Here is a 23337-nt window from a genome sequence, read left to right on the forward strand (position 1 = left end):
AATCATTACGTGAGGTCCTGTCTGCTGTGTCAGTGAATGGCAGTGGCCCGAGGTGCTGCAGAAGTTCGCGGGGACAATCCAAGTCCAGGGAGGGACATGGGCATTTCTGCTTACTGTTTACAGGAAGCGGCCCTGAGTGAGAATTTACAGGAAAGTTAGCAAGTCAGCGGACATCAAGTGGCTGCCTCCTAGACACGGGGAGTGCCGTGAGCAGGGTGTGCACGTGGGATTGTGCATCGACTCAGTGCACGAGGAGCCGGGGCAGCACTTGGGTGCCTGGTGTGTGGTGCCTGTTCCCGGGTGAGGGGAGTCGTGGGCCCGCGAAGCCGGACCACAGCTCCCTGAGGCGGACCTTCGTGCTGAAGAGGAGAGAGGGTGGCGAGTGGGATATTTAAGGGGCACGCACGATTTCCCTCGTGCTAACGGTGTGTTCACTAGCAATGGACCTGACTTCCCAGGCGGTCTCAGGGCTCCGTTCATTTCCATTTGTTTAGCTTTTGATGTTTTATGCTTTATCCATCACTTGGGCGCTGGCCTGGCTTTCCTGGGAAGGGAATGGAATGTGAATTCACCTGAATGTGTTGGGGCCAGAATTCCATGAGTTCCATACGGTTGTGTGAGTGTAAAATAATGTGTACCTCGCTGTAGTATGTGATGGATTTTAGAAGCTGTATATGGATTTCCTGGTCCCTTTGGACGGCCGCATTCATTTGTGAGGAGGATACTGCATTTTCAGACAAAGAGAAGTTCAGGGGCCAGTGATTTGGTTTCACCTGGGTGACATCTCTCTTTTTCACTCTGTCTTATTTATAGCTGCCTTTTCACCTGTTGCCTTCACTTTTTTTTTTTTTTTAATATTCCTGTATGTAGATATTCAGAATTGGCAATGTAGGGGCATGAATGGAGTCCAAACTATATTCCCATCACATACTAGGTGATAACATGTAGTCAGCACATCCTATATGCCCCATTCCAGACAGTTTTCTGTACCATCTCATTTAATCCTCAAAACAACACTATGAGGTAGGTGCTATTACTAATCGCCCTGTTATAGTTGAAGTAGAGAGATTGAGAGTTCATATAAACCAAAAAGAAAAAAAATGGTAGAGCTAAGATCTGAGCTCACATTTACCCTCTAACACTACACAGAGTGCGTGGTGAATATTTAATAAGAGAGTTGCAGGACTTAGGACTGTCAGAGACTTCCTCCTTCATCGATTATTGATTAACTGCAATGAGGTAGTCTTCATGGATAAAGGGAAAATTGGCCTTTGTACAGAGCTTGTACCAGGAAAATAAGAGGATGCTAAACTACTTGGGAAGGTAATTCAACCCGAGGGTATAGAAACCTGAGCCTGGGCCAAGAATGGATGCGCATTGCAAAAAAAAAATAAATAAATTAGGGAAATGTGGGTCTCTTACCAGGACTGCTTAGCCTGGGTTTTCAAGGTTTTAGACTTGGAGGTTGTTTATGACGTCGGTGCAGGCGCAGTGCACAATTCTTTCCTTTTCTGCTGCCAGCCCAGCGGGAGACTGGCCGTATCCGTGATGAGCTTGTCCGGGAAGCAAGGTGCCTCGATGAATGTCTGATTCCTTCAGTTCACCCCGCGCTCTGGCTAACGAGTCACCTGTGGCACAGGGTGGAGTCATTGCCGAGATCGGGGCCGGGAAGCAAGAGACGGTTATTAAGGAGTTGGGTTCTCCATCGATCCCCGCTTGCTGGATTGTTGTCTGAATGAAGCCACGAGGACGGGTCAGACGCATCACACAATAGGCCTGGCTGCTTCCCTGGGAGCTGGGATGTTTACTGAAGGAAAAATAGGCATAATGAGACCATGTCTTATCGAAATGGAGGGACTGGTGCCCAATTACCAGAACATGAGAAAAGCATGGTTTTATTTTTTATTTCTTTTTACCTGATGCTGTGGAGAGTGGATGACTTACAGAGGAGTCCACATTCGCTGTCAAAGGCAAACATGAGGGATCATTTAAACAAGACGAAATGTACTTCGTCACGTTCAGCTTCTAGACCTAAAGCGTCAGCCTGTGGGTACCATTTTCACGGCTCAGAATCACAGTAAGGAGCGACCAGCATTGAACAGGGAACGTTTGTTTGTACTTTTGAGGGAGAAGGGAGCTCCCTGGGGCCTTACGTTGGAATCATGGAGATGGTGATGAAAAACAAAGCCCTTTTTCCGAAGAGGACAGGCCGCCCAGTGACCTCCTGCAGCTGGAATCCAAGCTCTCGAATCCCGAGGCCCCAGTGCTCTCAGGCGAAGACCTAAGACGTCTGCTTTCATTTGTGAGCCGGGCCTGTGGCTGCAGGCAGCACACCTCCCCCTCCTGCCCTGTGTTGGGGGGGGGGGGGGCGGGCACGCCACAGACGCAGAATTCTGCCCGGTATTGCGACATCCCCCCACTTCCCGGAATGCTGCGGACAGATCCGGGCAGCAGCACGCAACCTTGATCTCTTGCATAAACATCTCTGGGTCCTATTCTGTCATTTCCTCCACTAAATGAAATTAGTGAAATGTTCTCAAATTCTGTTCTTCTGTTTCTAGAATCACCATCTCTCCCCCCTCCCCCAGTACATTTTTTTAATTGTATTACTTGAAAGTGATTTGGCAAAGCCAAATTCTTTGCCTGGGAGACAGTCACCCTCTGTAAGGAATTTGCCTTTTCTCCAAAAGGGTTAACGGGCCTCTGAAAATGCTCGATTTATCCAGCGAGGGGACCCCGAGACCCTGTGGGGACCTGCGTTGGCCTTTCCTTCGGAGGAATGTAATTTGGAACTCTCCTGCCTCGTCCCGCCAGCTGCTTAGTTATGGGTGATATTGACTTTTAGTTTGCAAAAGTCTCGCTTTGGAAAATTGTTTTTAACAGCTCTCAACCACTCACGTCCCGTGTTTTTATTTTATATCACTTTTCATTGGGGATATTATTAAGTCAAATCCTTGGTAACCGTTCTCCGCAATTCAATTTCTTTTTACCCAAGATCCATTGAATTCAAGTCACTGCCTTTTCGCAAAAGGTTAACCCAATATTTCATGTTATGCTTTCTACTTATGCTACGCAAAAGAAAAGTCACTGTGATAAGCAGCCGATAAATTGTATTCAGAATGTTCCTTCTCAAAAGTTACATTACTCTGCCCACATAGATAAACATAATCATTTATCACAATAGGAATTGTGGAAATAAAAACTAAAATAAATGCAGCTGTCTTTCTTGCATGTTACCCAGACATTTTTTTTTCATCCTTTCTTTTCTTTCTTCCCCCCCCCATAAATGTTGGGTACAATAACCACCTTTGAAAAATGTCATCTTCTTATGTGTGAATTAATATGAGATTAGTAATGGGTCAAGGTTAAATAACTAGACAAACAAAAACTGCATTTATTTTATATTAGGAAAATGTTTTCATTTTTTGTATAAAAATATGATTACATTTTTAATGTTGGCTCTTATCAATTAATAGGTTGCATTGGCATTATTTTATCATAAGGAGTAAACCATGTAAAACTCTCAGCTCTATTGTATGTTTGTTATCCAGAAAACATGGACATGTAAAGAGATAGTTTGAAGAAATATCATGCCTATCATCCATAGGAATTACTAAAAATAATTGTCACTTATAGTGGGCTAATCAAGTAAGTTCCAGTGATGTTTATTAGAGTGAATACAGTATACAACGAAATCCACCAAAAATAGAACTTAGTGATTATTGCTTTTGGTAACAGCTTTATTGAGAAATAATTTACATACCACACAATTTACTCATATGAAGTGTAGAATTCAAAAGCTTTTTATGGACTCATAGAGTTTTGCTACCATCACCACAATTAACTTTTATCACCTAGAAGAAACCATTTACCCCTTTTTTTTTTTGAAAAAAAAAAAAAAGGTTTTATTTATTTTAGAGAGGAAGGGAGAGGGACAGAGAAACATAAATGAGAGAGAAACATTGATTGACTTCCTCCTGCCCGCCCCACACTGGGGAACAAGCCCACAACCTGGGCTTGTGCCCTGACCAGGAATTGAACTGGCGACCGCCTGGTGCATGGGACAATGGTCAACCACTGAGCCACACTGGCCAGGGCTAAACCATACACTTAGCAGGCACTCCCCATTCCCCCTAATTCCCCAGCCCCTGGCAACCACACTCTACTTTCTCCCTCCACAGACTTGCCTTTTCTAGACATTTTTTTTTTTAATCAATGAAATCATCCAATATGTGGTATTTTAATAACCGGCTTTTCTCAGATATCATGTTTACCATATTCACCTATGCTGTTCGTACATTCCCCAGATTTCCTCCTTTATTGATATCTAACTCCATTGCATTGTGTTTGGAGAACTGCTTTGTATGACTTTAATGCTTTTATTTCATTGAGGCTTGCTTTGCGGCCTCCTGTATGGTCTATCTTAGAGACTGTTCCGTGCGCACTTGAGAAGAATGTGTATTCTGTGACTGTTGAGATGGAGTGTCCTATATGGTTCAGATAGTGCAGTTTTGTTCAAAGATAGTCCTTTTTAAAAATTTTTAAAATTCATTTTTTACAGAGACAGAGGAAGGGAGAGGGTGAGGGAGAGGGAGGGAGGGAGAGTAAGAGAGAGAGAGAGAAAGAGAGAGAGGGAGGGAAGGAGGGAGAGAGAGGTCAATTTGATGTTCCACTATTTATGCATTCATTGGTTGATTCTTGTGTGTGCCCTGTCTGGGGATAGAACTCACAGCCTTGGCTTATCCAGACATCACTCAAACCAACTGAGCTGCCTGGCCAGGGCTCAAGTCTATTTCTTCTTTGTTCTTCTTCTTGAGTCTAGGATTCTTGGTTGACAGTTTTTTCCTTTTAATACTTTGAAAATCTCACCTCACGACTTCCTGACAGCTATGATTCCGGATGAGAAATCAACTGTTAAACTTACTGGAGTTCTCCTGGACACGAGGAGTCATTTTTGTTTTTCTCTTACTCCTTCCAAGATTTTCCTTTTGGTGTTGACGTTTAGCATTTTTGCTACTGTGTCTATGTGTGAATCTCTCTGCATTTATCCTATTTCACATTTGTTGAGCTTCTGAATGTACAGTTTAATGTTTTCTCTGTTTTTAGAATCAAATTTGGGAAGTTTTCAGCCATTACTACTTTTTATATTTTTCACCTCCTTTCTTTCCTCTCCTGGTAATCCCATTGCAGTGTTTGGTGTACTTAATAGTGCATCACCTACCTTCCAGGCTTTCTTAATTTGTGTCATACTTTTTTCTCTCTGTTCATCGGATTGCATAATCTCTCTCTAAGTTTGCTGCTTCTTTCTTCTGCCAGTTCAGATCTACTACTGAGGCCCTTTAGCAAATTTTTCATTCAGTCCTTGGGGTTTTTCACTCAGGATGTTACCGAATAAATGATTACATGCAGTAAGTTTATTGTGGAATCACAGTAGCGGAAGGGGAAAGCAACATTTATAGTGTATGTCTGCCTTTGGGTGTGTGGGGGTAATGTCAAGATAAATTTTTTTAATTTATTTTTAATACCAACATATTTACATATGTTTATATCTTGTTCATACTGTCTTTAGAGTATCCTGGCTTTAAATCCTCGAATACAGACTCATGCAACTCTGCGTTCGACTTCGGCCAAGAAATTAGACAAGAAACATTGGAAAAGAAATCCGGATAAGAACTGCTTTGTAAGTACCACTGCTTATGATTTCACGCTGAAAAATGATCTCGCTTTACACACTGTAAGGCAAGATTTTACATTTACTGAGAAATACACTTAAGTATGAGTGAAGTACAGCTGTGGTTTTTTGTTTTTTTTTAAATTAAAATATTTTATATTAGAATCATCTCAAAGTGTGTTTAATTTTACTGCTTAAAAAAAAAATCTGTGGAAACAGTTAAACATCCTATAAATTTAGTTTGGTGCCCAAATAATTTTTCTTAAAAATCTAAAATTTCTCTTAAAATGATTTGGACAATGACACAATGGTACAGAAGAGTTTCTATTACTGATGCAATTCAACTGAAGAAGGGTAAACGAACATAGAAACTCATAAAGTGTGCTTTGGGGGAACATGTGGGCATGAGGTGTTTAATATGAGCCTGTAATAGTATATCCAGGTGAGGTCTCTGAGCTGACGTATTGTTAGAGCATTGTTTAACTGGGCCTATGAGGAGACTTCAGGGCTGGGGCTGTGAAACCATCGACTGTGGTCAAGGACGAGCTCAAAGGAAACACTGAACATGCCCTCTTAGGGGGTATACATCCATAAATTTGTAAACCAGTTTTCTTTCAACCTGATTTCCCAAATTAATTCCCCCACATTAATTGTCTCAAATTAGTGAGACAATGAATAGTGTAAGCTTATTTAACATTCGTTCTCCTGGTATTTTTTTGTAGACTGTCCCATACAATGATTTCAGTTTATTTTGATGAACTTGTTTCCTTTGTACTCGTACATTTCATAAGGAAAACCCATTCAGTGGTAAAGTATGCAACAGTTAAAAATTCTTTATGAAACCATTAACAATCTGGAAAAATACCATCTTTATTCATAAAAAAGCATGAAATGTCACTATTTAATAATGACTGTGTGCATTTATATGTCTGAGAGGCATCTCAAACTTAACATGTTGAAAATCCAAATTATGATCTTATCTCTAAAACCTGTTCTTCTTGAGGTCATCATTACCTACTCCTTCACTGACAGCAAAAATTGTTATTTCTCTCACCTTTCCTACCTAATTAGAAGGTCCTTTTGGCTTTGCCTTCAGGTATATCCGGAATCACTACCTGTCATCACTTAATCATACCAGCCTTTCTAAGTCACCACATTCTCGCTCACCTGGGTCATTGCAATAGCCTGGAACCGGTTTCCACGCTTCTGCCCTTTCCCCTCCCTCCCTCCTTCTTTCTTTCTTCCTCCCTCCCTCCCTCCCTCCCTCCCTCCCTCCCTCCCTCCCTCCCTCCCTCCCTCCCTTCCTTCCTTCCTTCCTTCCTTCCTTCCTTCCTTCCTTCCTTCCTTCCTTCCTTTCTTCCTTTCCTTTCTTCTTTCTATAGATATATTTTTCTTTTTTTTTTCTAGCCCTAGTCCTAACCCTCACCCTGTCTTTCCTTCCTTTTAGATAGAAAATCTTTAATATGGGGTCTGGCCATAGAGTCTCTTCTTAATAAAACATCTGCAGAATGCTTTCCAGATTCCCCGCCCAGCATCTTTCAGGGAGTTTCCCGCTTTCTCAGAGTTCACACAGTTCCCTTCCCCGCCCGGCGAGGCCTTCTCCTTCTCCAGCCGCCTGTTGAAAACTGTGCCCAGCCCCTCCCTCGCTCCCAGAGCCTTCCCTGCTGACGCTCCCCACAGCACGCAGCGGTGCCATACTCTGCGTGGCACTCACTCATTCGGTTACGGGCCGTCTTTTTCCACCAGAAGATAAAGTCCGGGTGCCCGAGCGGGGATGGTTTCATTAACTGTGCCCACACCTTCTAGAAGAGTTGGTGCCCGCTGAGGGCTCTGTCCTTGCTAGTCCTGTGGTGAGCGGGGTCCAGAGCACCCGTCATCTCGCACTCGGGTCTCGCTGTGGTGAAATGGACAACCCAGGTGTGTTTCCTCGTTTCCCTGATGGGAACGATTTGGCGGAAAATGTTCAGTGATTACTTGAGCGCATTACAAACTGCTCAGTGTGGCTTCTCGGATGCTGGTCATGTGACCCTCGTGTGTCGTTCCCGGTATATCCCATGTCCTCCTGAGAAAAGACAAGTAGGATCATGTTACCCTAGATCCACGCAAGTGAAGGGGACCGTGGCCTGGGACGGTTGCCGCCTTCGTGACCGGTGATCTCACAGCGTCTCCGAAGGCCGCCGGAGAGGTCCCTTTCCTGCCAGGCCTCTGCCCAGCGGGTGTAAAGGTTTTACTTGTCTCCTTGGATTTTCTTTGCTTTTCCAGAGCATCTCCTTTGCTTGGGCTTAACTGTTTCGGTTTGGCTCAGGAGCCACTGCGCTCGGGGCTGGGTTCCTGGAGGCCCCAGGGGCGTTCTCCCCGGGACCTTGTCTCACGTCTCCCCGTGTCCCCGTCGGCCTTTCTTTCTCCTTCCCACCTGCTCCTGGAAACGGCCATATTCCAGGCGCTGCGGTGAATCCTCCTCAAAGATGAGTAAAAATCCGCAAACAAAGTAGTCTAAAATGACCTAATAGATGTGAATTTAGTGTTCATAAGTGAGAACAGAGGCGTCTTCGTAGAACACAGGCATCTGACCCCCACAGGCGCCCTTCAGAAAGGCAGGTCTGAAACTCTCGCTCTGGAATTTCTTCCCTTGGCAGTTCAAATCCATCCTCGTCCTAATTGGAGACTCTGAATTCAGCAGGGGATTTAAACTGGCAAATGTGTTTATACTGGTTAATGAAGCACAAAGCAGTTACTTCCAGGATCTCTTAGGCAGGTGTTCCATAACTGCTGTTTATTTTCTTTGCCATTTCTGAAAATGTTGAACTGTCCCAATTAATAAATATTTTTGCACTCAGATTTCCATGACTAATTTTTAAGACCAAAGGTATGTTATAAATCAGAAAATATCTGGGTGAAAATAAAAAGGAAGGCAAGTCAAGGCAGCCTATTATTTGACAGATTTTCAAGAATCTTAGCTAATTTGTTTTAAACACTTGGCACTTAGTAGGAGTTCACAGTAAAAAAAATTCTATATAATAAAGAGCTAATATGCTAATTAGACCGAACAGCGGAACGACCACCCGGGCGACCTTCTGGACGAAGCCGGGGCTGTGAGGGCCAGCTGAGGCAGCCAGGGCTGCAGGGGCTGAGCCCTTTGCACGGATTTTGTGCATTGAGCCTCTAGTAAATAAATAACAGTATAGAACTTTAAATAGAATGGGGATTCTGAGCCTAAAATCTCCCCTCGTTTAGACAGGTGCAGACTTTGTCCTTTTGAAATTGGGGTGGGATCTTCCGTCAGATGAGTGCTGACCCTTAATATTTACCTCACATAGTAACATGCCCATGCGAAGGCATTTTTGGTCGAACCTTAAAGCCTGGTTATGGAATCCAAAGGAGAATTACCGGCGAGCTCAGATTCTGTAGGAATACAGCGCACACCTGAGTCAGTCATGAGCATCTGAAATCCCCGACTGGCTACCACGGTCTGCATCTGAGGTGTGGACTCGGAAGCACGTCCCCTGACCGTTCTGGGCATCAGCTCAGTGGCTGGAAGCAAGCTCCCTCCGCGGCGGTGAGCGCTCCGGAAGAGGCGTGTGTTGCATCGCGCTTTCTCGATGAGTCGCGCGGCTAGAGAGAAGTCAGTCTGCCACGCCGGGAGGAGACTCACAGAGGAGAAATATTTGCTTGAAATCTGATTTGTACAGTTTCACTGATGACCAAACATTAATGGAAGACCTACTGTGTGCCGGCCATTGTGGCAAGTGGTGGGGGAAGGACACACACTCATCTTGCCCTGACCATTTGCCATCATTCACACAGCCATTCCATTCATTCACTCTCAGCCACTGTCAGAAGAGCCAGCCGCAGGAGCCAGACCTGGAGCGTGTATCCTGGCCCCAGGATTCGCGGTTGGCCTCCCTGAGAAAACAGAGTTAAAGATGAAAATACAAGGAAAATACAAGTGACGGAGGGACAGAAAGAGAAGAGGGGTCTGTCCCACCAGAGCGGACAACAGAAATGGGAGAGAGTGCAGAGGAGGGAGCCGATTGAACTTAAGGCAGGAACCAGTTTCAGCCCTGAATGGCGAAGCGGAACTGGCGAGGGAAGTGCGAAGAGATCAGCGGACGGTCGCACCCGTGACAATCACGGGGATAGCAGTGAGGCAGGGCCTGCCATGAGCTGTATTGGAAAGCTCTGGATTCTGCTTATTTCATCCAGGGAAGTGCGTGCCACCTCATGAAGAAAGCACCTGCTAAAAGGTAGAGTTGTTAAAAAACAGTGTCAGGTTATCTCTTTGAGAGGATGTGTTTTCCTGGTGCTTCTTCCCGCACTTCGAGTAAATGGCTTCGTCGGAGGTTTATTCTCTGGGCAGAAATCAACACTAATAAAAGAGAAAAATGATAATTGGTGTACGACGATACCCTTTTCATTGGCTAATCAGGGCTATATGCAAATTAACTGCCAACTATGATTGGCAGTTAACTACCAACAAGATGGCGGTTAATTTGCATATGTAGGCACAATGCAGGGAGGCAAAAGGGAAAGCAGGAAGAAGCCCCCTGCCACTGACAGTGATCGGAAACCCAGGGGGGAGCTAAGTGCTGGGGGGCAGGGCAAAGGCGGCCCTGGGGCCGCCTTTGCCCTGCCCCCCAGCCATGATCAGAGAATCAGGAGCCTTTGCCGCCCTGGCCAGTGACAGCAGGAAGTAGGGGTGGAGCCAGCGATGGGAGCTGGGCACGGTCGAAGCTGGCAGTCCTGGGAGCTAGGGGTCCCTTGCCTGGGCCTAAAGCGGAGCCCACGATTGCGGGGCCGCTGCAGCTGTGGGTCCCCGCTGCCCGGGCCGGACGCCTAGGCCAGAGGCGTTAGGCCTGGGCAGGGGCGGAGCCTGCAACCGCGGGGAGCTGGGGGTCCCCTGCCCAGGCCTGACACCTCTGCTGGAGGCCTCAGGCCTGGTCAAGGGGCCGATCCAGTGATTGGTGATCGGAGGGTGATGAGGGTCAACTCCTCTGGCCGAGGCATCAGGCCTGGGCGGGGGGCGGAGCCAGGGATTGGGGGGATATGATGGTCCCCTTGCCCAGGCCTGAAGCCTGGGTCAGAGGCGTCAGGCTTGGGCGGGGGGTGGAGCAAGCGATCAGAGGGAGATGGGGGTCCCCTGCCCAGGCATGATTCCTGGGCCAGAGGCCTCAGGCCTGGGCGGGGGCCAGAGCCAGTGATCGGGGGGAGATGGGGGTCCCCTGTCCAAGCCTGACACCTCTGGCGGAGGCGTCAGGCCTGGGCAAGGGGCCGATCAGGTGATCGGAGGGTGATGGGGGTCTGCGCCTCTGGCCGAGGCATCAGGCCTGGGCAAGGGGCAGAGCCAGCAATCGGAGGGGTCTGGGGGTCCCCTGCCCAGGCCTGATGCCTGGGCCAGAGGCGTCAGGCTTGGGCGGGGGGCAGAACAAGTGATGGGGGGAAATGAGGGTCCCCTGCCCAGGCCTGAGACCTCTGTCAGAGGTGTCAGGCCTGGGCAAGGGGCCGATCCTGCGATTGAAGGGTGATGGGGGTCAACGCCTGAGGGCTCCCAGTATGTGAGAGGGGGCAGGCTGGGCTGAGGGACACTCCCCCCCTCCACACACACCCAGTGCACGAATTTCATGCACCGGGCCCCTAGTATGTAATAAAATGCTCAGCGACGAGCAAGAAGGAAAAGGGTTAACTCCCGGCTTCCCTAGCAAGTTGCCTTATTATTTATTTCAGACTCACCCCAGCACTCTCCAGGCCCACGGACACACCAGTGACGCTCCTTTGTAATTGTCAGCCGTCCGCCCTTATTTTGCTCTTTTTAGTTTGAACTTTTCATAACAGTTCAGTGTTGGCTCTGTTTCTTTTTTTTTAAACCAACCTTATTGTTCATCAGAATGAGTGTAGTTGCCCAGTCAGGGTTTAAAGTGGACTGCAAGCCACTTTCCCCGAAGTAAGGCGTGTTTCGTTTTCGCTTTCTTAGCAGAAGGAAGAAAAGGTTCCCCTTGAGGCTGGCTGCGTGGCTTTGAGGGCGGGATTTTGGGAAGGAGGCAGCGGGGGTGGTGGGGGGGTGACCTCTCCCCGAGGAAAGGCTGGCTGAGCAAGCCCCAGAGGTCGCCTAATTGGGCTCAATGATTGGTTCTGCCATTTACTGGCTGCGTGACCTGGAGCGAATGCCTCACTCTCTTTCTGCCTCCATTTCCTCTTCTGTAAAATGAGGGTAATCATAGCGTCTACCTGATACAGTTGTTCTCAGGAGTAATTGAGTCAATTTGCCTGCTCTCCTTAAAACAGTGCCGGCTCTCCGTGTCACTCCCGGCAGTGTTATGCCGATCGTGACAGCCTTGATGGCTGCTGCTCCGGCTGCTTCTGCTGCCACATGTGCAGGCCCATCGTGGCAGTGGGTCCAGAGCCAGCGGGGACGCTGACTGGGGGAAGGACACGGAGCGGTAATGAGCGGGGAGATGGTGAGGACAGGAAAGGGAAACAGCATTTCCGTCATTGCTCAGAAATTTCCTGGCAGCTCAGTGTGTGTGTGTGTGTGTGTGTGTGAGAGAGAGAGAGAGAGAGAGAGAGAGAGAGAGAGAGAGAGAGAGAGAGAGAGAGAGAGAATATGCTGGAATTTAGAGAAGGAAAGAGAGAGAGAGAGGGAGGGAGAAAGATGGAAAGAAACAGATACTAGATTCTTTTTTTTTTTTTAATGATAGACACTTTTTTTAATTATTGATTTCAGAGAGGAAGGAAGAGGGAGAGAGAGATAGAAACATCCATGATGAGAGAGAATCATGGATCGGCTGCCTCCTGCACGCCCCCTAGTGGGGATTGAGCCCATGACCTAGGCATGTGCCCTTGGCCAGAATTGAACCCAGGACCCTTCGGTCCGCAGGTCGACACTCTATCAACTGAGCCAAACTGGCCAGGGCGAGATACTAGATTAAAATATATATATATATATATATATATATATATATATATATATATATATATATATATATATATATATATATATATATATATATATGTTTTTATTAATTTTTAGAGAGATAGGACGGAAGAGGGATAGAGAGATAGAAACATCGATGAGAGAGAAACACCATCGAGCCGCTGCCTCTTGCACGCCCCCCACTGGTGATCGAGCCCACAACCTGGGTATGTGCCCTGACCAGGAATCGAACTTGGTTCATAGGTGGATGCTCAACCACTGAGCCACACCAGCCTGGCAGATACTAGATTTTTTTGAGCATTTGCTACTATATGCATCAAATTGGAATGAATGATATTCCCGTGATTTTTATTCATCTTTTTGCCACATTCTCTCCTGTCTCCAAAAAGCTTCAGTGTGCACCCTGTAAGCCCTGCAGGGACTGAGGGCTAACCTCTCTCGTTTCCTCTCTGCATTTGACCAGTGCTTCATAGAGAGTCTGTGCTAGCACAGGGGTATCGAGAAGGGGCCCAAAGACAGGGAACCAGACAGATGAGACTGTTCCTGCAGGAGTTCTGTGCGCAGTCACTGACGTGAAACTGGGGCTGCAGGCTGCATTGCAGGGCAGCAGGTGGGTGCAATAAAGCAGACGCGTGTGAAGACCACATCTGTAGACACAGAGCATGTATGTTCTAGAAGATGTTAATGAAGCATTTGCAAGCAAGAAATCTTTGCCTCTGAGAAAACAGAACACTCTGAACCAAAGAAATCAGCTCCGTTGTCTTCAGAGCCCAGTGGTCTAGGTCAGTGGTCGGCAAACTGCAGCTCTTTGGCCCCTTGAGCGTGGCTCTTCCACAAAATACCGACTTCTGCGCAGGGGCCATGAAGTTTTAATCGCACTGTACGTGCGCGCCCGCACATGGTATTTTGTGGAAGAGCCACACTCAAGGGGCCAAAGAGCCGCATGTGGCTCGCGAGCCGCAGTTTGCCGACCACTGGTTATGTGACATTTCCAAACATGATTTTGGTGCCCAGAGCAAATCAATGACCGGGCTCCGCTGCTTTCCAAACGGGCGTCCGGCTGTCTTCCCGATCGCCCACCTGTTCGGGCACTAACGGGTGGAACCCACGTGGGATGCCCGACGCCCGAGTAGGTGGAACAGAGTGGGGTGAGCGGGCGTCAGGGAGTGTGGGCGCCTGTGCATAGCAGCGTGCGCTTACCACCACCCTCAGATCGCCTCCTGTCACCATATGTTTGGCCCCCTTTACGCCCCCCTTCCTTCTGGTAACCAGCATACTGTTGTCTGTGTCTATGAGTATTCGTTTGTTCCTTTGTTGTTGACGTTTTATATCCCACCTATGAGTGAAATCATACGGTTCTTGACTTTTTCCCGTCTGACATTTCACTTAGCATGATATTCTCAAGACCTATCCATGTTGTCTCAAATGGCTGTACTTGACCTTTCTTATGGCTGAGTAGCATCCCATTGTGTATACAGACCACATCTCCGTACCCAGGAGTCCTCTGTCGAAGGTCGCTTCGGCTGTTTCCATGTCTCGGCCACCGTGAATAATGCTGCATGAACATGTATCGCTATAGTTGCGGCTACTGCCTTTATCGCATATTGTCTGTGGAGCATCATTGCTTTTTAAAAATATTCTTATCGATTTCAGAGAGGAAGGTAGAAGGAGAAAGAAATAGAAATGTCAGTGATGGCTCATTGATCAGCTGCCTCCTGCACGCCTCCTACTGGGGATCGAGCCCACAACCCGGGCTTGTGCCCTGACTGGGAATCGAACCGTGACCTCCTGGTTCCTAGGTCAGCACCCACCCCTGAGCCACTCCTGCTGGGGGAGCATCACTGCTTTTCAAATGATAAAACGGTGATAGACCTCACTGGGGAAAGGTGTCAGGGTTCTATTCTGTGCTGTTTTCCACAAAGTGAGTTGTTTGTCTTATTACACAGACAATTAAAAAACAAGAGGACAATGCACTTTTCCCTTTTATTAGCAAATTGGTAAGGAATCATGGGAGATATAGTCTAAAAAAAGACATGTATTTAAGAAATCATCATTGATTTGATTTTTAATATATCATTTATAGAAGAGCAGATGGTGGAGTTACAGTTATAAACAATGAAATACAAAAATCACCAGCCTGATGGCTTTTAGTAGGCAATTTGCATGATGAAATTAAGTTGGGGAAAAAAAAATAGGAGACTTAATTCTACGGATGACATTCCTGGTACTTACTCCCCCCTCCCCCCGACCATGATCCCATGTATTTCTAATCTCTCCTGTTGCGTAGACTCCTCATATTGTTCCTCATCTCATTTTTCCTCCTATTCAGTTACTCTAGTATCTGGCGTTGGTTTTTTTTAGAGACTTAAAATCAGATTCTGCTGTGAAAATCCATTTATGTTAAATAATTTATATGAAATAAAAGGACTGTTGAATGAAAGCACAGAATAGTTCATTAAGAAGCATTGTCGACGTGAATAATGTCCTAATAAAGAGGCTTGGCTTCATTTTCATAACTAAGAACGTAGCTCAGCATATCTTCATTTACTCCCGTAATTAATACCTGCATTTTGGGTTGAGGAACAGAGGAAGCCGGGACTTTCACCTGCGCCTTGCCATTTGCGGGAGCGGCGCGGAAACCTTCTCTCCCCGCTGTAATTGCGCGTGACCTTAATCAGATATTTGGAAACCCGCTGCAGTTGCCCGCAGCGTTCGCTGTTCAAACGGAACACGCGCCGTAAGAATCCCTTAGAGCTTGCAAACCAGATGACTCATTTCCCCCAGACGGCTCGGCCTGTGCAGTCTCAGCCGCGGAGGGCGCCCGTCCATTACTCTTGATCACCATCCTCTGCCGCATGCGTTTGCTCTCTCCCTTCCCTGCCTTGTGTGTGTTTATCTGATTTGGTTTATTAGCACGCCGTAATGGTCTGTAATTTTCCCCCCTCAGTCATTTGCTTCTCGGGCAGGAAATTTCTCAGTGCTCCTGCGGACACCACCACCACGTGATCTTTTGATTTTGTTACAGGAAAGTCACACAATTCACAGTTTGGGAGAGACTCGTGTCTCGGGGAAAAGCTGTATTCTAACCTGGGCCTGGGATGAGTACCTGCCCATGGTTTTTCCTGTCACTGCGCGGCACGGGCCAGAGCCGAACGCGGTGATAAACATGGAGCGTGGCAATCCTTCCATTCATCTCGGCGCCTTTCGCTGTTAATGGGGCTAGTGCAGCCCTGGGAAGGCTGTGAGCCGTCATTCAGGTCTTACTGTGGAGTGCTTCCGCTGTGCTGCACAGCCTTGTACCAACCAGGAAGGTGCAAATCCGGGCTCTGGCAGTTTCTGCTCAGGAAAGCACAGGCGAGTCATTGGAACGCCTGGTCCTCAGTTTCCCCATCTGAGAAAAAGGACTGTCATGCCAGCACCGAGCAGGAATTCAGTCAGACTGAGCTGTTGCAGGGTTTATGGAATCCATAGATTTTTAGGAAATTAATAGACAGAGAAAAAACAGAATCACTTGAAATCCCGACACTGAGTCACCCGCACTTCCAAGTGTGTTGTTTCAGTCTTAGCCTGTGCTTCCGTATTTTTACTAAAAATGGGATTATAGCCCTGACCGGTTTGGCTCGGTGGATAGAGCGTCGGCCTGCGGACTGAAGGGTCTCAGGTTCGATTTCGGTCAAGGGCATGTACCTTGGTTGCGTGCACATCCCCAGTAGGGAGTGTGCAGGCGGCAGCTGATCGATGTTTCTCTCTCATCGATGTTTCTAACTCTCTATCCCTCTCCCTTCCTCTCTGTAAAAAATCAATAAAATATATTTTTAAAAAATGGGATTATAGCATATATCTTAGTGCCTGACCTTGCTTTGTTCACATAAAATAACATGGGCATGTTCCATGTAGTCACATATCATACTACATGTTATTTAAATGCCTTTCATATCACGGTCCTATGGTAATTTGCATGTCTAATGCCCCGGACCTGCACAGTGGATATTGTGAAGGCCTTTCACATAGTTACACATTTAAGGTCGTTTTCTGAACGTGTATAAGTAATCTCTGCCTTCTATCTAAGCTTTAGTTATTAGTTATAACTCAAAGTCAAGGAATTGTTTCATTTCAAATATCTGGAAACATGAGTCATAATCTCATAGTGCAGAGAAAAGCCTTTAATCTCTCCTTATTGTTTTCCTCTGAAAACTCTGCTTTTTATTTGAGCTTCTCCCACACAAACATCTAAGACGCTGACTAATGGTGACACACCGAGGCCGACATACTTCTTGCTGTTAGTTACACGACAGTTTCTCTTTTATAACGATGGCAGGAGTAACATTGATTCATGTCCAATTAAGGATAATTGTATAAATTAGTCATTTCATATAATATAGATTTATGTTAGTATTTTTTAAATAGGCAATTTAAATGTGTACAATACACAGGCATATTTATATGTTCATTTAATATCGATGTTGATATTTACATGCTACCTGCACATAAAAGGAAACTCCTTTTAGTATATTTGCTGCCCTAATAACATGAAATGCAATTGCACTTCACAGTCCAACCTTTTATCTCCTCTACAGTGGCACTTTCATATTCTCTTAAAGGACAGACTCTTTTGATTTATTTTATTGTTTTTACTCAATATGACATTTTAAGAGAATAGTCGCCATCTTTAATATGTTCCTAAACAGAAATGAACAAGATGTATGAGACTTCCCCATTCGATATTGGCTATTTAAAAATATTTTAAATGCTATGTTTTCTACAATCCCAGTTTCCTATGATTCTATCTTGGGGGGTGAGGGATTTTACCATTTATCAATATAAAACAATCTTGTGCTTTGCATCTGCCTGGCCCATTCTTTTATTTTTAAATTGTCATGTGATATAGAGGTATATCTTATTGTTTTGTCGTTTTTCAATTTGGAGAATCTCTGTCTTTTAATAGGGAACTTGAACCATTTTATATTTACATTTAATTGGGATATTTGGACTTGTATTTGGGTGCTATCTTAGGCCCCACCCTACCCTCATCACATCTATGCTTTCTTTTTAGTTGCTGAGATTTTTATTATTTCTGGACTAATCAGTCATGCACTATATTTTGATTCTGTAAGTTTGTAATATTACATTTTCTTTTGACTGACTTCTCAACACAGTCCATAAATACCAGAGTCAAAATATGGAGTCGGGTTTGTTCACATAAGCCGATCAATGTAGCATGCTTTCACTTCCTGTCTGAAAATCCCTTCTGTCGTTTTGTCAAGACAAGCTGGTGCTTAAAATCTTTTTAGATAGTAAGAAAGACCTCTTTTAAGAGTAATTTTGAATATTTCAATAAGCTGCATAGGTATATTAAGGACAGTTATATTACCAATTGCCTAAAATTTTTTACAGTTTTATTCTTTATATATCTTCATTTTTAATGCTACACCGTCTCTGTTCTTAAGGAATAAACAAATGGAATTAGTTTTTGTTTGAATCCTGGCTTGATTTGGAGTGATCGGGTTTTTAGTTTTCAGCTGTCACTCTATCCCCCACGTAATTTGTGGTTTCTGGGATGGAATAATTTATTTTGAGGAAAAATACAGAGTTCAGTGTCAAACGTGGCCTGTTGCATGGCCCAGGCCTACACGCCTGCAGTCAGCTGGAAACACAGGACTGATTCTTAAGTGAGAGAGGAGCCCTGTAGTCAGATTTGAGGGTGAAAACTACACATGATAGCTGGGGTGGCTGTCCCTGCCCACTTCTTCCTCTTATTTAATCCTCTTAACTAAAAGGTAACTATTGTGCCATTTCTTAAAGAAATCTATACTTTCTGATGAATATAGAAACACATGATGAACTAATGTTTCAATTACAATATTAGTAAAAAACCAGGATTAGCGATTTCACAAGAAAGCAGGATGTAGGGTGTGGTGGTTGGTTCCTATGCTTTTGAGACAAGGATGCTCATCACCTCACATCCTTCTCATGGTTTCGAAGAGCCGCGTGGTCCAGGCCTTGTCCACCTGTCCTGTGTCACTTTCTATCATTATGACTTGATTTCTCCTGCTTGAGGCCCTCTGTCTTACTTATTATTTTTTTACTTTCCTTGACATCAGTCAAGTTCACAGCCACCGCAGGGCCTTTGCAATCCCTTTTCCTTCTCTCGTGACCTTAGGCAGACCTTCCTGGGCCCCTCTGCTGGTACCAGGCCCAGGCCTTCCCATCGCACTCCGGCCTTTCCTTCCCCCAGAGCAGGGGACGCTATCCGTAGCCACGGTGTTGCATGTTGTCATTGGACCTGAGTATGTGCGCCGTCTTGTACACAGATAGCTTAAGCATATGTTTCTATCCGCCCCCCCCCCCCCCAGTTAAAATTTAAGCTTTATGAGGACAGAGAGCTAGAATATTTAGAATAAAATCTAGAAGTATTGTTAATTTTTTTCTAGTAAATCCATACACATCGAGTTCATGCAAATGACTTATGCAGGCAGACATGATGGGTGTCTACTTAAGACACACACTAGACCAGGGGTGGGCAAACTTTTTGACTCGAGGGCCACAATGGGTTCTTAAACTGGACCGGAGGGCCAGAACAAAAGCATGGATGGAGTGTTTGTGTGAACTAATATAAATTCAAAGTAAACATCATTACATAAAAGGGTACGGTCTTTTTTTTCAATAGTTTTATTCATTTCAAACGGGCCGGATCCGGCCTGTGGGCCATAGATTGCCCACGGCTGCACTAGACATTTGACTTTTTAAGGAAAGAAAGTGGCTGCCCTTTAATCTACTCAGGACAGGGGCCGGGCAGCCAGATTGCATGCTGTGACAAGTGCCTAGGACTCAAGTTTACTTTTCCAGCCGGCTGGCGGAGCGCCAGTTCTCATGCAGCCAACATCCTGTTGTTCTTTAGGGATGTCAGAAGGTCCCGTCAGTCATGGATTTGGGCCAGACGAGGGGATTCTTCAAAATCACCAAAGAAGGGCGCCTGGGTGCTTTTGCTCTATGTTGTTTTGTCTTAAAATTGCCCCCGTGTGCATGGAGTCTGCTTATGTGGAGGGAAATGATGACCCACCTCTGCTCACTGTACTGAAGGCATGTGTGTTCTTTACCAGGAGGGAAAGTCATTTCCGCCACTAAACCCGGATGTTCTTGCGAGTGAGGACATCACCTGACTTCCTAAGAACACCTGCGTTGGGGAGCAGGGAGTTACTTTATTGTAAGCACCCAGAAAGCAGTGTTTGGTGGATTGCCTTCAGAATTGGTTACATGCAGAGAGCAGGTTGTCCATGCGTGAGCTCTGTGCACGAGGGGCCGTGGGGAGCCTGAAGCGGGTGCCGGAGATGAGCCCGTGGGCGCATGGAGAGTTAGAGACAAACGGGGTGATGAAGCCGGGAGAGAGGCTGTGGGCCCCAAGCCCGACAGCGTGGGGAGCTGCTCACGGTCGTGGAGGATGAAGGGTTCTCAGCGCAGAGGGGCGGCCGGGGCTGGCCATCTCCAGGGCGGCCGGGGCTGGAGCATCTCCGCTGAGCAGAGGGCTCAGAACTGCAGAAGAGCCTGGGAGCGACGGTAATTCCCCGAGAGGATGTGAATTTCGTGTTGTGTGTTTTCTTTGAAGTCTTTTAAACAATATAGATTTTCACTTCACCGCCCTATCAGTCGACAGCAGTGTTAGTCCAACTCCACACTTACTGCATTCTCAAGGCCCCTCCAGTTCAATGGCCCCAGCAATCGGACAGTGAGGAACAGCGCGCCAAGCAGACCTCGGTAGCAGTGGTCACATTTAAGCTACTTCAGATGCTAATGCCCACAGCCATGATAATTGTGATAAAAACGTAGAGAAGTTAGCGAGAAGGAAAGCTAACAGTATTAAGTCATGTTTAGTAGAGAATCCCGACACAAAGTAAGTCCCTGTGTGAATTGCAGGATATGTGTACCTGTGTGTGTGTAACATACACATATGTTATATGCATGGAATGCTTCAAGTATTAAGGTATTTGTATTGTTCGAATATATCCTATAGATGTCTTCTGATAAAAATAAATAATGTATCAGCAAGAAAAGAAATGACCTTGAATTGTAGGGTAGTATAATTTTCCTTGAAAATGTCCATCAAAAATGACTGATGTTACATTTTAGGTTGTACATATTTTACCCCAGTAGAAAATTTTTTAAAAATGGTCACTTGAAAATTAAGCTCTGAAAGAATGTTTCTCTCTGCAGATTGAGTGTGGCCATTGACAGTTTGATTTTAGACCTGCTCTTCTATTTGTGATCGCGGCCAACATTTATTCTCACGAGATGGCAAGGTAGCTACCAGCTTATCAAGTCCGCCTCTTTAATGTATTGAATAGAAATATTCCTTTCTAATTACTTAAGAAATGCATGGCTTTATGCACTACTCATGGCCCCTGTGAAGCCAGTCAGTGTGTAAGAATTGCGCCAATAAAGCTTCTGCATACCAGATGAGGTATGGGCCTTTAGCCCACAGGGAAGATGTCTACTAATATCTATGAAGTCTTCTCTTTGCTTAATTTTAATATTTATGCAAATTTTGCAATCTCCATGCAATACAGTTTCATTGGCGCCCTCGTATGGGTCAGGCACCGTTTACTGCCCTTCTCTCGTAGCGTGTGGGTTCTGGTTTGATAAAATGAACAACAAGCATGACCAACAAGTAACAGACATAGTATGTCAGCTGAGCTGCAGATGTGTTCATTTTCATATTAAAATACTCGAATTGCTTGCGCCGGGAACCAGACACTTTTTCCCTGGCTGCTGCTTTTGGGTGGCCGGTAGGATCTGTTGCCATGAGCCCATCGGTGGCAGGAAACTGGTTTAAATGAAATATTTATGTCACATGTTCATTTCAGCAACGTTTTAAAAATATATATATTTGATTTCAGAGAGGAAGGGAGAGGGAGCGAGAGATAGAAACATCAATGATGAGAGAGAATTGTTGATGGGCTGCCTCGTGCACACCCTTCACTGGGGATCGAGCCTGCAACCTGGGCAGGTGCCCTGACCGGGAATCAAACCTTGACCTCCTGGTTCATGGGTCAATGCTCAATCACTGAGCCACACCGGCCGGGCTCAGCAACATGGTGATTGTCCCTTTTAGCCTTTGCACTGGAGATTGCACAGCCTGAGAGGCCAGAGGCCAGCAGCTCTTCGCCTTTGGTTCCTAAGTACATCCAGATCATCGCTAAAGAGACGCCCAGTCACCTCGGAGCGCGGGGCCCAGCCGTATTCCCGGGCTGTGTTGATGGAAATTTTGATAAGTGTATTTTCTGATGACAAGTTAAGCCACTTGTGTTTTATGATGGGATGAAAGGGTCGCTAATCTCTTGGTCAATCTTCTCTTGTCTCTGTGATAATCTCATAAAAGGACTGGCGCTGGGGATCAGGATGACTGATCTTGCCATTAATTTAAGAACTGATACTGTAATTTTCATCACATGGAAATTATCTGAGCCTCGCAATCTACATAATCAACTCTCTTCATTCAATTTTCAAATTTCATTTTCGTCGCAGCATTTTGGGCATGGATTGTAAATATACTGTTTTCCTTATATTTATTTCATTTTATTTTTTAATGAATCATGCCCCGTCTTGTAAGATTTCAGTAGGCCAGACTTTCACGTCACCCTGTTGGGGGGAGCCACGCCTTCTAGGCAGTTTCATCTCCTGTCGGCTTTTAACCTCCGGCACGGCAGCGTTTTCCCCTCAGGAAGGGAAACTCTGACCACCGCTGTCCTGCAGTGGAGTGTGGCAAAGAAAACCATGCCCATTCCTGTCTATTTCATTAAGAAGCTTTAACAGTACAGTTATTGGTACTTCAAACTTTTCAAAAAATGAAATTTTGACTGTTTTGTCACTGAAACCCATAAAAAAAAAAAAAAAAAAAAGGTGGCAGCGCCTGGCTCCCAGGCCCAGAGCAGGAGGGGCTGTGGCTCCCGAGGGTGAGGACGGGGAGGCGGGTGCAGGGGAGCCGCGGCCTCCTTCCTCCGTGGGTTTGGCATCATTTGTGAACGTGGCTTCATCTTATTCTGACAGATACACATTCTGCTTAATAATTAAAAACAAAAAGTAGCGTTGTGGCAAGATTCATGCCGAATGGTCTAGGACTGAGGAGGCCAAGGGGCAAGGGTTGGCGAATAGAAGGCCAGTGTAGAGCACGCCCTTGTAATGGCGTTTGTGTTAATCCTCCAGTGTGAACTGTCGCCTTGACCGTGGGCCATTCTTTTTTATTTTATTTTATTAAATAATATATTTTATTGATTTTTTACAGAGAGGAAGGGAGAGGGATAGTTAGAAACATCGTTGAGAGAGAAACATCGATCAGTTGCCTTCTGCACGTCCCCTATTAGAGATGTGCCTCCAACCAAGGTACATGCCCTTGACCGGAATCGAACCTGGGACCCTTCAGTCCACAGGCCGACGCTCTATCCACTGAGCCAAACTGGTCAGGGCAACTGTGGGTCATTCTTGCTCTCCTAGTCCATCGCAACCCTTAATGTACGTTAGATGCCAAAGAAAAATGCCCTTGCGTCAAGGAGCCCAGCGAAGCAGACTTTATAGCTCATGTCCAAATGGGAGAAGTTAAAGGGAACAAAACAGGAAGGCAGAGAACCCCACGACCGGTTCAAGTCTAGCGGGCTCGAGGCGGCTAGAGCGTGCAGGAGGCAGCTGATCAGTGATTCTCGTCATTGATGTTTCTATCACTCTCTCCCTCTCTCTTCCTCTCTGAAAT

The 23337-nt window shown here is 45.8% G+C and overlaps 1 protein-coding gene across 3 annotated transcripts in view; it reads left to right on the forward strand.

The window, feature by feature from the left end:
* DPYD (dihydropyrimidine dehydrogenase) overlaps positions 1-23337 on the forward strand; it is a 347122-nt gene that overhangs the window by 13701 nt on the left and 310084 nt on the right. For all 3 annotated transcript variants that reach the window (XM_059675719.1, XM_059675720.1, XM_059675721.1), the window contains exon 2: positions 5570-5680. In XM_059675719.1, coding sequence (XP_059531702.1) covers positions 5570-5680 — 111 coding nt within the window. The remainder of the gene's footprint in view (positions 1-5569; positions 5681-23337) is intronic.

The sequence above is a fragment of the Myotis daubentonii genome, chromosome 18 (genome assembly GCF_963259705.1).
Source record: "Myotis daubentonii chromosome 18, mMyoDau2.1, whole genome shotgun sequence".
NCBI lineage: Eukaryota > Metazoa > Chordata > Mammalia > Chiroptera > Vespertilionidae > Myotis > Myotis daubentonii.